The following is a 15,313-nucleotide window of genomic DNA, read 5'->3' as shown; positions in this document are numbered from 1 at the left end:
GATGTTCATAAGGAGGAGGTGTTAGCAATTCTGGAAAGGGTAAAAATCGATAAGTCCCCTGGGCCGGATGGGATTTATCCTAGGATTCTCTGGGAGGCTAGAGAGGAGATTGCAGAGCCTTTGGCTTTGATCTTTGTGTCGTCATTGTCTACTGGAACAGTGCCAGAAGACTGGAGGATAGCAAATGTTGTCCCCTTGTTCAAGAAGGGGAGTAGAGACAACCCTGGTAATTATAGACCGGTGAGCCTTACTTCTGTTGTGGGCAAAGTTTTGGAAAGGATTATAAGAGATAGGATTTATAATCATCTAGAAAGGAATAATTTGATTAGGGATAGTCAGCACGGTTTTGTGAAGGGTAGGTCGTGCCTCACAAACCTTATTGAGTTCTTTGAGAAGGTGACCAAAGAGGTGGATGAGGGTAAAGCGGTTGATTTGGTGTATATGGATTTCAGCAAAGCGTTTGATAAGGTTCCCCATGGTCAGCTTTTGCAGAAAATACAGACACATGGGATTGAGGGTGATTTAGTGGTTTGGATCAGGAATTGGCTGGCTGTAAGAAAACAAAGGGTGGTGGTTGATGGGAAATATTCATCCTGGAGTTCAGTTACTAGTGGTGTACCGCAAGGATCTGTTTTGGGGCCCCAGAACGTTAACTGAGTTTCTGGATTAATAGTCTAATGATAATACCACTGGGCCATCACCTGTGTGAATCAGTAAGGGAATCAGGGGTTAGAGGGAAGAGGGAGAAGAGTGAAGTTGAGGATTGTCACATCAGAAACCATGATCCCATTGAATGGCAGAGCAGACTCGATGGGCCGAATGGCCTACTTCTGTTCCAAAATCTGTTGGAATTATAGACTCTCCCAGATTTAGAGCCACTCCGTCCCCCCAACTGAGTAATTATGTCGCTCCATCGTCCCCAACACCCAGTACAAGTTGGTACTAACTGCAGTCCTGAGCCCTCGAGCTGTATTGTGTTGAGAAGTGTGGCAGTAACCCATATCACTGCAAAACCAGCTCCACTGGTGCTTAACTGCTGAACATCAGTGCACAGACCCGTAGACAGCCAAATACATATCATTGCTCAAACCCGCGCCTCTCTCACATCCAGCAGACAGAACTGATGAGGAGAGATGCCAATGTGACAGCCTCCGGCTGCCCAATAGCAGGAGGCAGCCTGATCGGACTGATGCCGAATGGGCATGGCACGCAGCTGGTATCTATTCACAGTGTTTGCTGCTCACCTTGGTACGTCTGGTGGGTTGCTGTACCACGAGGAAGTCGAGTAGAAGGAAGGGGGAGGAGGGCGAGAGAGGACAAGCAGCAGCGACCAACATGAGAGATTGAACAGAGAGAAAAACAGCATAAAAGTTAGTCAAGAGCCAGTCATTTCAGCGACAGCAGAGCATGGGAATGAATAGTGACTTGCCTGCGCCCACAGGACAATGAGGCAACAGCCAGGTGTCCAACTGAGAGCTCGTCCACTCAACTGTCCTCAGGTCAGGGTGACAGGCAGCCAGTGAAACAGCTCTTCATTCCACACTCGTGCTGCACTTTGTTCAACAATTAGTGCAAAAACACAGCAGTTCACAGCCAGAGGTGAAGCCCAATCCCGGTCCGTTCCACAGAGCACAGAAATACGCAACCCAACCTCACAGCACAATTCACCACCTACACCAACCCCCCCCCCCCGCTCTCTCACACACCAACCCCCCCCCCCCCGCTCTCTCACACACCAACCCCCCACCCCCCCGCTCTCTCACACACCAACCCCCCACCCCCCCGCTCTCTCACACACCAACCCCCCACCCCCCCGCTCTCTCACACACCAACCCCCCACCCCCCCGCTCTCTCTCACACCAACCCCCCACCCCCCCGCTCTCTCACACACCAACCCCCCCCCCCCGCTCTCTCACACACCAACCCCCACCCCCCCGCTCTCTCACACACCAACCCCCCACCCCCCCGCTCTCTCTCACACACCAACCCCCCACCCCCCCGCTCTCTCACACACCAACCCCCCACCCCCCCGCTCTCTCACACACCAACCCCCCACCCCCCCGCTCTCTCACACACCAACCCCCCACCCCCCCGCTCTCACACCCCCCCCGCTCTCTCACACACCAACCCCCCCGCTCTCTCACACACCAACCCCCCACCCCCCCGCTCTCACACCCCCCCCTCTCTCACACACCAACCCCCCACCCCCCCGCTCTCTCACACACCAACCCCCCACCCCCCCGCTCTCACACCCCCCCCTCTCTCACACACCAACCCCCCACCCCCCCGCTCTCTCACACACCAACCCCCCACCCCCCCGCTCTCTCACACACCAACCCCCACCCCCCCGCTCACACCCCCCCCCCTCTCTCACACACACCAATCTCACACACCCCCCCGCTCTCTCACACCCCCCCCGCTCTCTCACACCCCCCCCGCTCTCTCACACCCCCCCCCCGCGTTCTCACACCCCCCCGCTCTCTCACACACCCCCCCCGCTCTCTCTCACACCCCCCCTCGCTCTCTCACACCCCCACCCCGCTCTCTCACACCCCCCCGCTCTCTCACACCCCCCCCGCTCTCTCTCACACCCCCCCTCGCTCTCTCACACCCCCCCCGCTCCCTCACACCCCCCCCCGCTCTCTCACACCCCCCCCCCGCTCTCTCACACACCCCCCCGCTCTCTCACACCCCCCCCGCTCTCTCACACCCCCCCTCGCTCTCTCACACCCCCCCGCTCCCTCACACCCCCCCCCCGCTCTCTCACACACCCCCCCGCTCTCTCACACCCCCCCCCGCTCTCTCACACCCCCCCCCGCTCTCTCACCCCCCCCCCGCTCTCTCACACCCCCCCCCGCTCTCTCACACCCCCCCGCTCTCTCACACCCCTCCCGCTCTCTCTCACACCCCCTCTCGCTCTCTCACACCCCCCCCGCTCCCTCACACACCCCCCCCGCTCTCTCACACATCCCCCGCTCTCTCACACATCCCCCGCTCTCTCACACCCCCCCCGCTCTCTCACACCCTCCCCGCTCTCTCACACACCCCCCCGCTCTCTCACACCCCCCCCCTCTCTCACACCCCCCCCTCTCTCACACACCCCCCCCTCTCTCACACACCCCCCCCTCTCTCACACACCCCCCCCTCTCTCACACACCCCCCCCTCTCTCACACACCCCCCCCTCTCTCACACACCCCCCCCTCTCTCACACACCCCCCCCTCTCTCACACACCCCCCCCTCTCTCACACACCCCCCCCTCTCTCACACACCCCCCCCTCTCTCACACACCCCCCCCTCTCTCACACACCCCCCCCTCTCTCACACACCCCCCTCTCTCTCACACACCCCCCCCTCTCTCACACACCCCCCCCTCTCTCACACACCCCCCCCCTCTCTCACACACCCCCCCCTCTCTCACACACCCCCCCTCTCTCACACACCCCCCCCTCTCTCACACACCCCCCCCTCTCTCACACACCCCCCCCTCTCTCACACACCCCCCCCTCTCTCACACACCCCCCCCTCTCTCACACACCCCCCCTCTCTCACACACCCCCCCCTCTCTCACACACCCCCCCCTCTCTCACACACCCCCCCCTCTCTCACACACCCCCCCCTCTCTCACACACCCCCCCCTCTCTCACACACCCCCCCCTCTCTCACACACCCCCCCCCCCTCTCACACACCCCCCCCCTCTCTCACACACCCCCCCCCCTCTCACACCCCCCCTCTCTCTCACACACCCCCCCCCCCTCACACACACACACCCCCCTCCCCGGCTCTCTCACACCCCCCCCACCCCCCCGCTCTCTCACACCCCCCCCCACCCCCCCGCTCTCTCACACCCCCCCCCCCCCACCCCCCCGCTCTCTCACACCCCCCCCCACCCGCCCACTCTCTCGTACATGCACACTGGACGCTCAGACGCACGCACTGGACGCTCAGACGCACGCACTGGACGCTCAGACGCACGCACTGGACGCTCAGACGCACGCACTGGACGCTCAGACGCACGCACGCGACGCTCAGACGCACGCACGCGACGCTCAGACGCACGCACGCGACGCTCAGGCGCACGCACTGGACGCTCAGGCGCACGCACTGGACGCTCAGGCGCATGCACTGGACGCTCAGGCGCACGCACTGGACGCTCAGGCGCACGCACTGGACGCTCAGGCGCACGCACTGGACGCTCAGGCGCACACTCGACGCTCAGACGCACGCACTCGACGCTCAGGCGCACGCACTGAACGCGCAGACGCACGCACTGGACGCTCAGACGCACGCACTGGACGCTCAGACGCACGCACTGAACGCTCAGACGCACGCACTGGACGCTCAGACGCACGCACTGGACGCTCAGGCGCACGCACTGGACGCTCAGGCGCACGCACTGGACGCTCAGGCGCACGCACTGGACGCTCAGGCGCACGCACTGGACGCTCAGGCGCACGCACTGGACGCTCAGGCGCACGCACTCGACGCTCAGACGCACGCACTGGACGCTCAGACGCACTCACTGGACGCTCAGGCGCACGCACTGGACGCTCAGGCGCACGCACTGGACGCTCAGGCGCACGCACTGGACGCTCAGGCGCACGCACTGGACGCTCAGACGCACTCACTGGACGCTCAGGCGCACGCACTGGACGCTCAGGCGCACGCACTGGACGCTCAGGCGCACGCACTGGACGCTCAGGCGCACGCACTGGACGCTCAGGCGCACGCACTGGACGCTCAGGCGCACGCACTGGACGCTCAGGCGCACGCACTGGACGCTCAGGCGCACGCACTGGACGCTCAGGCGCACGCACTGGACGCTCAGGCGCACGCACTGGACGCTCAGACGCACGCACTGGACGCTCAGGCGCACGCACTGGACGCTCAGGCGCACGCACTGAACGCGCAGACGCACGCACTCGACGCTCAGACGCACGCACTGGACGCTCAGGCGCACGCACTCGACGCTCAGACGCACACACTCGACGCTCAGACGCACACACTCGACGCTCAGACGCACACACTCGACGCTCAGACGCACACACTCGACACTCAGACGCACACACTCGACGCTCAGACGCACACACTCGACGCTCAGACGCACACACTCGACGCTCAGACGCACACACTCGACGCTCAGACGCACACACTCGACGCTCAGACGCACACACTCGACGCTCAGACGCACACACTCGACGCTCAGACGCACACACTCGACGCTCAGACGCACACACTCGACGCTCAGACGCACACACTCGACGCTCAGACGCACACACTCGACGCTCAGACGCACACACTCGACGCTCAGACGCACACACTCGACGCTCAGACGCACACACTCGACGCTCAGACGCACACACTCGACGCTCAGACGCACACACTCGACGCTCAGACGCACACTCGACGCTCAGACGCACACACTCGACGCTCAGCTGCACACACTCGACGCTCAGACGCACACACTCGACGCTCAGACGCACACACTCGACGCTCAGACGCACACACTCGACGCTCAGACGCACACACTCGACGCTCAGACGCACACACTCGACGCTCAGACGCACACACTCGACGCTCAGACGCACACACTCGACGCTCAGACGCACACACTCGACGCTCAGACGCACACACTCGACGCTCAGACGCACACACTCGACGCTCAGACGCACACACTCGACGCTCAGACGCACACACTCGACGCTCAGACGCACACACTGGACGCTCAGACGCACGCACTGGACGCTCAGACGCACAGAGACACACGCACAGAAACCTCAAACACGTACAAACTCACCACACAGAGCCATCACACACACACACACACACACAACATTGTGCATAACCTTGTGATCGCTATGGAACAATCCCCTATGCACAACCCCCCGGAGTATTTATTGTTATGCATCATGCATTATATTTCTGTATTAACGCACTCTCAGTGAATCTTCTGCAAACTTAGACATTAGAAAAATTGGGTAAAGCTACATAGAAATGTTCCTGCTGACAGTAATTACAAAGAGTTTAAAGCATGCAGAAATATTAGTCAATACCTTTCTCACTGCTGGAGTCTGTCGCATCATTATGTAAAGGATACAGAGACAGCGTCAGATATTAGGATGAATGCAGTTTGTTAATAGATGCTGTGTCTCAGCTGCTTCTGAGTGCCTGCAAATGGCTGCAGTGTTAGAGTGCGGGGCTGTGTAAAGAGGCCGTATGAAACCCACTCGAAAAGAGATAGAGAGAGAGAGGTAAGGTGGGATGGAGGGAGAGAGGGAGGGGAGGGATGCACACTCCAGCCGGTCAGTCAAACGCTGAGCTTGCCCGGTACTCGCTCACTCAGATACATCAGCGTACCGCCACTGCCAACACCCCTTCGCTAGTGATGAGGTCAGTGCTCACTCGCTCGCAGAGGCAGCTGGGAAAGGCCGACTCCCACAGCTCCATACTGATCCAACCTTGCCTTCAGGAGATGCTGCAGCCTCAGTTACTCCTCCGTAACCTAGCAACAGCAGACATTTGGCAGAGTGTCTTCATCGCTGCCCCTCCCCCTCTCCACCTCAAACACAATGGAACTGATTGGTGAAGAGTCTTGCCTCAGGGGATAGCATTCCCATCACCAACTGCTGGCCAACAGCGGCTCACTCTGCCCATTGCCACCATGCTGGCCCCTCCACAAGCACAATTCAAAGCTGCTCTTAATCCTCACAAACATTTCCTTTCCCACAGTTATTCAATTGAAGCTGCCTCTACCACACTTCTATAGAATCCCGAAACAGAAGCACACCACTTGGCCCACCCAGTTTGTACCCAATCTCCAACTGAGCATCATACTCAGGTCCTGTCTCCATAACCCCACATAATTAGCCCACTAATCCTCCAATCTACACAATGAGTCACCCAGGGCCAGAATCGAACCCAGGTCCCTTCCGCTGTGAGGGAGCAGTGCTAACCACTGTGCCACCGTGCTGCCCCGGGTCCCTGGCACTGTGAGGGAGCAGTGCTAACCACTGTGTCACCGTGCTGCCCCGGGTCCCTGGCGCTGTGAGACAGCAGTGCTAACCACTGTGTCACCGTGCTGCCCCGGGTCCCTGGCGCTGTGAGGGAGCAGTGTTAACCACTGTGTCACCGTGCTGCCCCGGGTCCCTGGCACTGTGAGGCAGCAGTGCTAACCACTGTGTCACCGTGCTGCCCCGGGTCCCTGGCACTGTGAGGCAGCAGTGCTAACCACTGTGTCACCGTGCTGCCCCGGGTCCCTGGCACTGTGAGACAGCAGTGCTAACCACTGTGTCACCGTGCTGCCCCGGGTCCCTGGCGCTGTGAGGGAGCAGTGCTAACCACTGTGTCACCGTGCTGCCCCGGGTCCCTGGCTCTGTGAGACAGCAGTGCTAACCACTGTGTCACCGTGCTGCCCCGGGTCCCTGGCACTGTGAGGGAGCAATGCTAACCACTGTGTCACCGTGCTGCCCCGGGTCCCTGGCTCTGTGAGACAGCAGTGCTAACCACTGTGCCACCGTGCTGCCCCGGGTCCCTGGCACTGTGAGGGAGCAATGCTAACCACTGTGCCACCGTGCTGCCCCGGGTCCCTGGCTCTGTGAGACAGCAGTGCTAACCACTGTGTCACCGTGCTGCCCCGGGTCCCTGGCACTGTGAGACAGCAGTGCTAACCACTGTGTCACCGTGCTGCCCCGGGTCCCTGGCACTGTGAGACAGCAGTGCTAACCACTGTGTCACCGTGCTGCCCCGGGTCCCTGGCACTGTGAGGGAGCAGTGCTAACCACTGTGTCACCGTGCTGCCCCGGGTCCCTGGCACTGTGAGACAGCAGTGCTAACCACTGTGTCACCGTGCTGCCCCGGGTCCCTGGCTCTGTGAGACAGCAGTGCTAACCACTGTGTCACCGTGCTGCCCCGGGTCCCTGGCACTGTGAGACAGCAGTGCTAACCACTGTGTCACCGTGCTGCCCCGGGTCCCTGGCGCTGTGAGGGAGCAGTGCTAACCACTGTGTCACCGTGCTGCCCCGGGTCCCTGGCACTGTGAGGGAGCAGTGCCAACCACTGTGTCACCGTGCTGCCCCGGGTCCCTGGCGCTGTGAGACAGCTGTGCTAACCACTGTGTCACCGTGCTGCCCCGGGTCCCTGGCACTGTGAGACAGCAGTGCTAACCACTGTGTCACCGTGCTGCCCCGGGTCCCTGGCACTGTGAGGGAGCAGTGCTAACCACTGTGTCACCGTGCTGCCCCGGGTCCCTGGCACTGTGAGACAGCAGTGCTAACCACTGTGTCACCGTGCTGCCCCGGGTCCCTGGCACTGTGAGACAGCAGTGCTAACCACTGTGTCACCGTGCTACCCCGGGTCCCTGGCTCTGTGAGGGAGCAGTGCTAACCACTGTGTCACCGTGCTGCCCCGGGTCCCTGGCTCTGTGAGGGAGCAGTGCTAACCACTGTGCCACCGTGCTGCCCCGGGTCCCTGGCTCTGTGAGGCAGCAGTGCTAACCACTGTGTCACCGTGCTGCCCCGGGTCCCTGGCACTGTGAGACAGCAGTGCTAACCCACTGTGTCACCGTGCTGCCCCGGGTCCCTGGCGCTGTGAGGGAGCAGTGCTAACCACTGTGTCACCGTGCTGCCCCGGGTCCCTGACACTGTGAGGGAGCAGTGTGAACCCACTGTGTCACCGTGCTGCCCCGGGTCCCTGGCACTGTGAGGGAGCAGTGCTAACCACTGTGTCACCGTGCTGCCCCGGGTCCCTGGCTCTGTGAGGGAGCAGTGCTAACCACTGTGTCACCGTGCTGCCCCGGGTCCCTGGCACTGTGAGGGAGCAGTGCTAACCACTGTGTCAACGTGCTGCCCCGGGTCCCTGGCTCTGTGAGGGAGCAGTGCTAACCACTGTGTCACCGTGCTGCCCCGGGTCCCTGGCACTGTGAGACAGCAGTGCTAACCACTGTGTCACCGTGCTGCCCCGGGTCCCTGGCACTGTGAGGGAGCAGTGCTAACCACTGTGTCACCGTGCTGCCCCGGGTCCCTGGCGCTGTGAGGGAGCAGTGCTAACCCACTGTGTCACCGTGCTGCCCCGGGTCCCTGGCACTGTGAGGGAGCAGTGCTAACCACTGTGTCACCGTGCTGCCCCGGGTCCCTGGCACTGTGAGACAGCAGTGCTAACCCACTGTGCCACCGTGCTGCCCCGGGTCCCTGGCACTGTGAGACAGCAGTGCTAACCCACTGTGTCACCGTGCTGCCCCGGGTCCCTGGCACTGTGAGACAGCAGTGCTAACCCACTGTGTCACCGTGCTGCCCCGGGTCCCTGGCTCTGTGAGGGAGCAGTGCTAACCACTGTGTCACCGTGCTGCCCCGGGTCCCTGGCACTGTGAGGGAGCAGTGCTAACCACTGTGTCACCGTGCTGCCCCGGGTCCCTGACACTGTGAGGGAGCAGTGCTAACCACTGTGTCACCGTGCTGCCCCGGGTCCCTGGCACTGTGAGACAGCAGTGCTAACCACTGTGTCACCGTGCTGCCCCGGGTCCCTGGCACTGTGAGGGAGCAGTGCTAACCACTGTGTCACCGTGCTGCCCCGGGTCCCTGGCACTGTGAGGGAGCAGTGCTAACCACTGTGTTACCGTGCTGCCCCGGGTCCCTGGCACTGTGAGGGAGCAGTGCTAACCACTGTGTCACCGTGCTGCCCCGGGTCCCTGGCACTGTGAGGGAGCAGTGCTAACCACTGTGTCACCGTGCTGCCCCGGGTCCCTGGCACTGTGAGGGAGCAGTGCTAACCACTGTGTCACCGTGCTGCCCCGGGTCCCTGGCACTGTGAGGGAGCAGTGCTAACCACTGTGTCACCGTGCTGCCCTGGGTCCCTGGCACTGTGAGACAGCAGTGCTAACCACTGTGTCACCGTGCTGCCCCGGGTCCCTGGCGCTGTGAGGCAGCAGTGCTAACCACTGTGTCACCGTGCTGCCCCGGGTCCCTGGCACTGTGAGGCAGCAGTGCTAACCACTGTGTCACCGTGCTGCCCCGGGTCCCTGGCGCTGTGAGGGAGCAGTGCTAACCACTGTGTCACCGTGCTGCCCCGGGTCCCTGGCACTGTGAGGGAGCAGTGCTAACCACTGTGTCACCGTGCTGCCCCGGGTCCCTGGCACTGTGAGGGAGCAGTGCTAACCACTGTGTCACCGTGCTGCCCCGGGTCCCTGGCACTGTGAGGCAGCAGTGCTAACCACTGTGTCACCGTGCTGCCCCGGGTCCCTGGCACTGTGAGACAGCAGTGCTAACCACTGTGTCACCGTGCTGCCCCGGGTCCCTGGCACTGTGAGACAGCAGTGCTAACCACTGTGTCACCGTGCTGCCCCGGGTCCCTGGCACTGTGAGGGAGCAGTGCTAACCACTGTGTCACCGTGCTGCCCCGGGTCCCTGGCTCTGTGAGGGAGCAGTGCTAACCACTGTGCCACCGTGCTGCCCCGGGTCCCTGGCACTGTGAGGGAGCAGTGCTAATCACTGTGTCACCGTGCTGCCCCGGGTCCCTGGCACTGTGAGGGAGCAGTGCTAACCACTGTGTCACCGTGCTGCCCCGGGTCCCTGGCACTGTGAGGGAGCAGTGCTAACCACTGTGTCACCGTGCTGCCCCGTGTCCCTGGCACTGTGAGGGAGCAGTGCTAACCCACTGTGTCACCGTGCTGCCCCGGGTCCCTGGCACTGTGAGGCAGCAGTGCTAACCACTGTGTCACCGTGCTGCCCCGGGTCCCTGGCACTGTGAGGGAGCAGTGCTAACCACTGTGTCACCGTGCTGCCCCGGGTCCCTGGCACTGTGAGGGAGCAGTGCTAACCACTGTGTCACCGTGCTGCCCCGGGTCCCTGGCACTGTGAGGGAGCAGTGCTAACCACTGTGTCACCGTGCTGCCCCGGGTCCCTGGCACTGTGAGGGAGCAGTGCTAATCACTGTGTCACCGTGCTGCCCCGGGTCCCTGGCACTGTGAGGGAGCAGTGCTAATCACTGTGTCACCCTTCCAGATCACTCACTGTGCAAAGTTTCTGCTCATCACAATTGCTTCTTTCATAAATCTGTGCCTCTCGTTCTCGATCCTTTTCCGAGCAGGAACAGACTCTATCTACTCTGTCCAGCCACCTCATGATTTTCAACATCTCGATCAAATCGCCTCTCAGCCGCCTTCTCTTAAAGAAACATAGAAGATCGGAGCAGGAGGAGGCCATTTGGCCCTTCAAGTCTACTCCCCCATTCATTCTGATCATCGAATTAAATATCCTGATTCCCCCTTCCTCCCATATTCCTTGAATACTTAAGCCCCAAGAGCTATATCTAACTGGTTGGCAGAGAGGAAACAAAGAGTTCGAATTAATGGGTGCTTTTCAAATTGGCAGGCAGTAACTAATGGGGTACCACAGGGATCGGTACTGGGACCCCAGCTATTCACAATATATATTAATGATTTGAATGAGGGAACAAAATGTAACAACTCAAAGTTTGCAGATGATACCAAGTTGGGTGGGAGGGTGAACTGTGACGAGGATGCAGAGATCCTTCAGAATGATAGAACATAGAACATAGAAAGCCACAGCACAAACAGGCCCTTCGGCCCACAAGTTGCGCTGATCATATCCCTACCTCTAGGCCTCTATGATCTGGACAGGTTGGGTGAGTGGGCTAATCAATGGCAGATGCAGTATAATTTGGATAAGTGTGAGGTTATTCACTTTGGAAGCAAAAACAAGGCGGCAGATTACTACCTGAATGGGTGTAAATTGGGAGAGGGGAGTGTGCAGCGGGACCTGGGTGTCCTTGTGCACCAGTCACTGAAGGTAAGCATGCAGGTGCAGCAGGCGGTAAAGAAGGCAAATGGTATGTTGGCCTTCATTGTGAGAGGTTTTGAGTACAGGAGCAGGGATGGGTTGTTGCAATTATACAGGGCCTTGGTGAGGCCACACCTAGAGTATTGTGTGCAGTTTTGGTCTCCTATTCTGAGGAAGGATGTTCTTGTTCTCGAGGGAGTGCAGCGAAGGTTTACCAGGCTGATCCCGGGGATGGAGGGACTGATGTATGAGGAGAGATTGACTCGGTTAGGATTGTTTTCACTGGAGTTCAGACGAATGAGGGGGGATCCCATAGAGACTTATAAAATTCTAACAGGACTAGACAGGGTAGATGCAGGGAGGATGTTCCCGATGGTGGGGGAGTCCAGAACCAGGGGTCACAGTCTGAGGATTCAGGGTAGACCATTTAGGATGGAGGTGAGGAGACATTTCTTCACCCAAAGAGTTGTGAACCTGTGGAATTCATTACCACAGGAAGTAGTTGATGCCAAAACACTGAATGTATTCAAGAGGCGGCTGGATATAGCACTTGGGGCGAATGGGATCAAAGGTTATGGGGAGAAAGCAGGATTAGGCGACTGAATTAATTGATCAACCATGATCGTAATGAATGGCGGAGCAGGCTCGATGGGCCTAATGGCCTCCTCCTGCTCCTATCTTCTATGTTTCTATGTTGTGTCTCTAATTTCTTCTTGAAATCAGACAATGTTTTGGCCTGAACTACTTTCTGTGGGAGTGAATTCCACACATTCACCACCCTCTGGGTGAAGAAATTTCTCCTCACCTCAGATCTAAAAGGTTTACCCCTTATCCTCAAACTATGACCCCTCGTGCTGGACTCCCCCACCATCGGGAACATTCTTTCTGAATCTACCCTGTCTAACCCTGTTAGAATTGTATAAGTTTCTATGAACATAGAACATAGAACATAACAGCGCAGAACAGGCCCTTCGGCCCACGATGTTGCACCGACCAGTTAAAAAAAAAACTGTGACCCTCCAACCTAAACCAATTTCTTTTCGTCCATGAACCTATCTACGGATCTCTTAAACGCCCCCAAACTAGGCGCATTTACTACTGATGCTGGCAGGGCATTCCAATCCCTCACCACCCTCTGGGTAAAGAACCTACCCCTGACATCGGTTCTATAACTACCCCCCCTCAATTTAAAGCCATGCCCCCTCGTGCTGGATTTCTCCATCAGAGGAAAAAGGCTATCACTATCCACCCTATCTAAACCTCTAATCATCTTATATGTTTCAATAAGATCCCCTCTTAGCCGCCGCCTTTCCAGCGAAAACAATCCCAAATCCCTCAGCCTCTCCTCATAGGATCTCCCCTCCATACCAGGCAACATCCTGGTAAACCTCCTCTGCACCCTCTCCAAAGCCTCCACATCCTTCCTGTAATGTGGGGACCAGAACTGCACACAGTACTCCAAGTGCGGCCGCACCAGAGTTGTGTACAGTTGCAACATAACGCTACGACTCCTAAATTCAATCCCCCTACCAATAAACGCCAAGACACCATATGCCTTCTTAACAACCTTATCTACTTGATTCCCAACTTTCAGGGATCTATGCACACATACACCTAGATCCCTCTGCTCCTCCACACTATTCAAAGTCCTCCCGTTAGCCCTATACTCAACACATCTGTTATTCCTACCAAAGTGAATTACCTCACACTTCTCCGCATTAAACTCCATCCGCCACCTCTCAGCCCAACTTTGCAACCTGTCTAAGTCTTCCTGCAAACTACGACACCCTTCCTCACTGTCTACCACACCACCGACTTTGGTGTCATCAGCAAATTTGCTAATCCACCCAACTATACCCTCATCCAGATCATTAATAAATATTACAAACAGCAGAGATCCCCTCTCACTCTTCTAAACTCCAGTGAATATAATCCTAACCCACTGAGTCTCTCCTCATGTGACAGACCTGCCATCCCAGGTATCAGCCTGGTAAACCTTCGCTGTGCTCCCTCTATAGCCAAGACATCCTTCCTCAGATAAGGACACCAAAACTGCACACGATACCCCAGGTGTGGCCTCACCAACGCCCTGTACAGTTGCAGCAGAACATCCCTATCCCTGTACTCAAATCCTCTCGCTGTGAAGGCCAACATACCATTTGCCTTCTTTACTGCCTGCTGTACCTGCGCGCTTACTCTCAGCGACTGGTGCATGAGGACTCCGAGGCCTCGCTGAGTATCCACCTCTCTCAATTTACACCCATTCAAGTAATAATCTGTCTTCCTATTATTGCTACCAAAGTGGGTAACCTCACATTTATCCACATTATACTGCATCTGCCATGCAGATACCCACACACTCAGCCTGTCCTAATCACTCTGAAGCATCTCTGCATCCTCCTCACAGCTCACCCTCCCACCCAACTTTGTATCATCGGCAAATTTGGAGATAATACATTCAGTTCCCTCTTCCAGATCATTAATATATAATGTGAACAGTTGGGCCTCCAGCACAGATCTCAGCGGAAGCCCACGAGTCACCCAATTGCAGCTCCTCACAGACCGCATGGATAGGTTGGAGCAGCAGCTGGATGCACTGAGGAGCATGAAGATGGTGGAAAGCATCATAGATAGAAGCTTTAGAGACGTGGTCACACCCAAGGTGCAGGCAGATGGATGGGTGACCGCTAGAAGGGGCAGGCAGTCAGTGCAGGAATCCCCTGTGGTCATCCCCCTCTCTAACAGGTATACCGTTTTGGATACTGTTGGGGGAGATGGCCTATCAGGGGATACCAGCAGCAGCAGCCAAAGCAGTGTTACCACGGCTGGCTCTGTTGTTAAGCAGGGAGGGACAAAGAGAACCAGAGGAATAGTTATAGGGGACTCGATAGTTAGGGGTACAGATAGGCGCTTCTGTGGATGTGAAAGAGACTCCAGGATGGGATGTTGCCTCCCTGGTGCCAGGGTCCAGGATGTCTCTGAACGGACAGAAAGCATTCTGAAGGGAGAGGGTGAACAGCCAGAGGTCGTGGTACATATTGGTACCAATGACATGGGCAGGAAGAGTGATGAGGTCCTGCAGCAGCAGGTTAGGGAGTTAGGGAGAAAGTTAAAAAGCAGGATTTATAGGGTTGTAATCTCAGGATTACTCCCTGTGCCACGTGCCAGTGAGGGGAGGGATAGGAAGATAGTGCAGCTCAACACGTGGCTAAACAGCTGGTGTAGGAGGGAGGGTTTCAGATATCTGGACCATTGGGGTCTCTTCCAGGGCAGGTGGGACCTGTACAAGAAGGACGGGTTGCATCTAAACTGGAAGGGCATAAATATTCTGGCCGGGAGGTTTGCTCGTGTCACACGGGAGGATTTAAACTAGTCTGGCAGGGGGGTGGGACCCAAAGCAAAGGTGAATTAACTGAAGAGGAACCAGAGAGTAGGGCCAGTAAGACTCAGAGAAACAGCAGGCAGGGTGGGATTGCTCATCAGAGAGGGTCTGACAGACAGAAGTGCATTTGTTTCAAAGC

General features: G+C 58.2%; 1 protein-coding gene across 1 annotated transcript in view; it reads right to left on the bottom strand.

Annotated features, from left to right (window-relative positions):
- The window catches only part of LOC144487303 (dynactin subunit 1-like), a gene marked incomplete at its 3' end in the record, with an annotated part of 197,364 nt that overhangs the window by 77,918 nt on the left and 104,133 nt on the right, over window positions 1-15,313 (bottom strand). Inside the window, exons 5-6 of the mRNA XM_078205383.1 lie at window positions 6,054-6,071; window positions 1,245-1,265 (exon numbers count right to left, since the gene is read on the bottom strand). Coding sequence (XP_078061509.1) covers window positions 1,245-1,265; window positions 6,054-6,071 — 39 coding nt within the window. The remainder of the gene's footprint in view (window positions 1-1,244; window positions 1,266-6,053; window positions 6,072-15,313) is intronic.

This window comes from Mustelus asterias, unplaced genomic scaffold (assembly GCF_964213995.1).
Source record: "Mustelus asterias unplaced genomic scaffold, sMusAst1.hap1.1 HAP1_SCAFFOLD_722, whole genome shotgun sequence".
In the NCBI taxonomy this organism is placed as follows: domain Eukaryota; kingdom Metazoa; phylum Chordata; class Chondrichthyes; order Carcharhiniformes; family Triakidae; genus Mustelus; species Mustelus asterias.
Note: the sequence above shows the minus strand (reverse complement) of the source record. Positions and strands in the feature narration are given on the sequence as shown.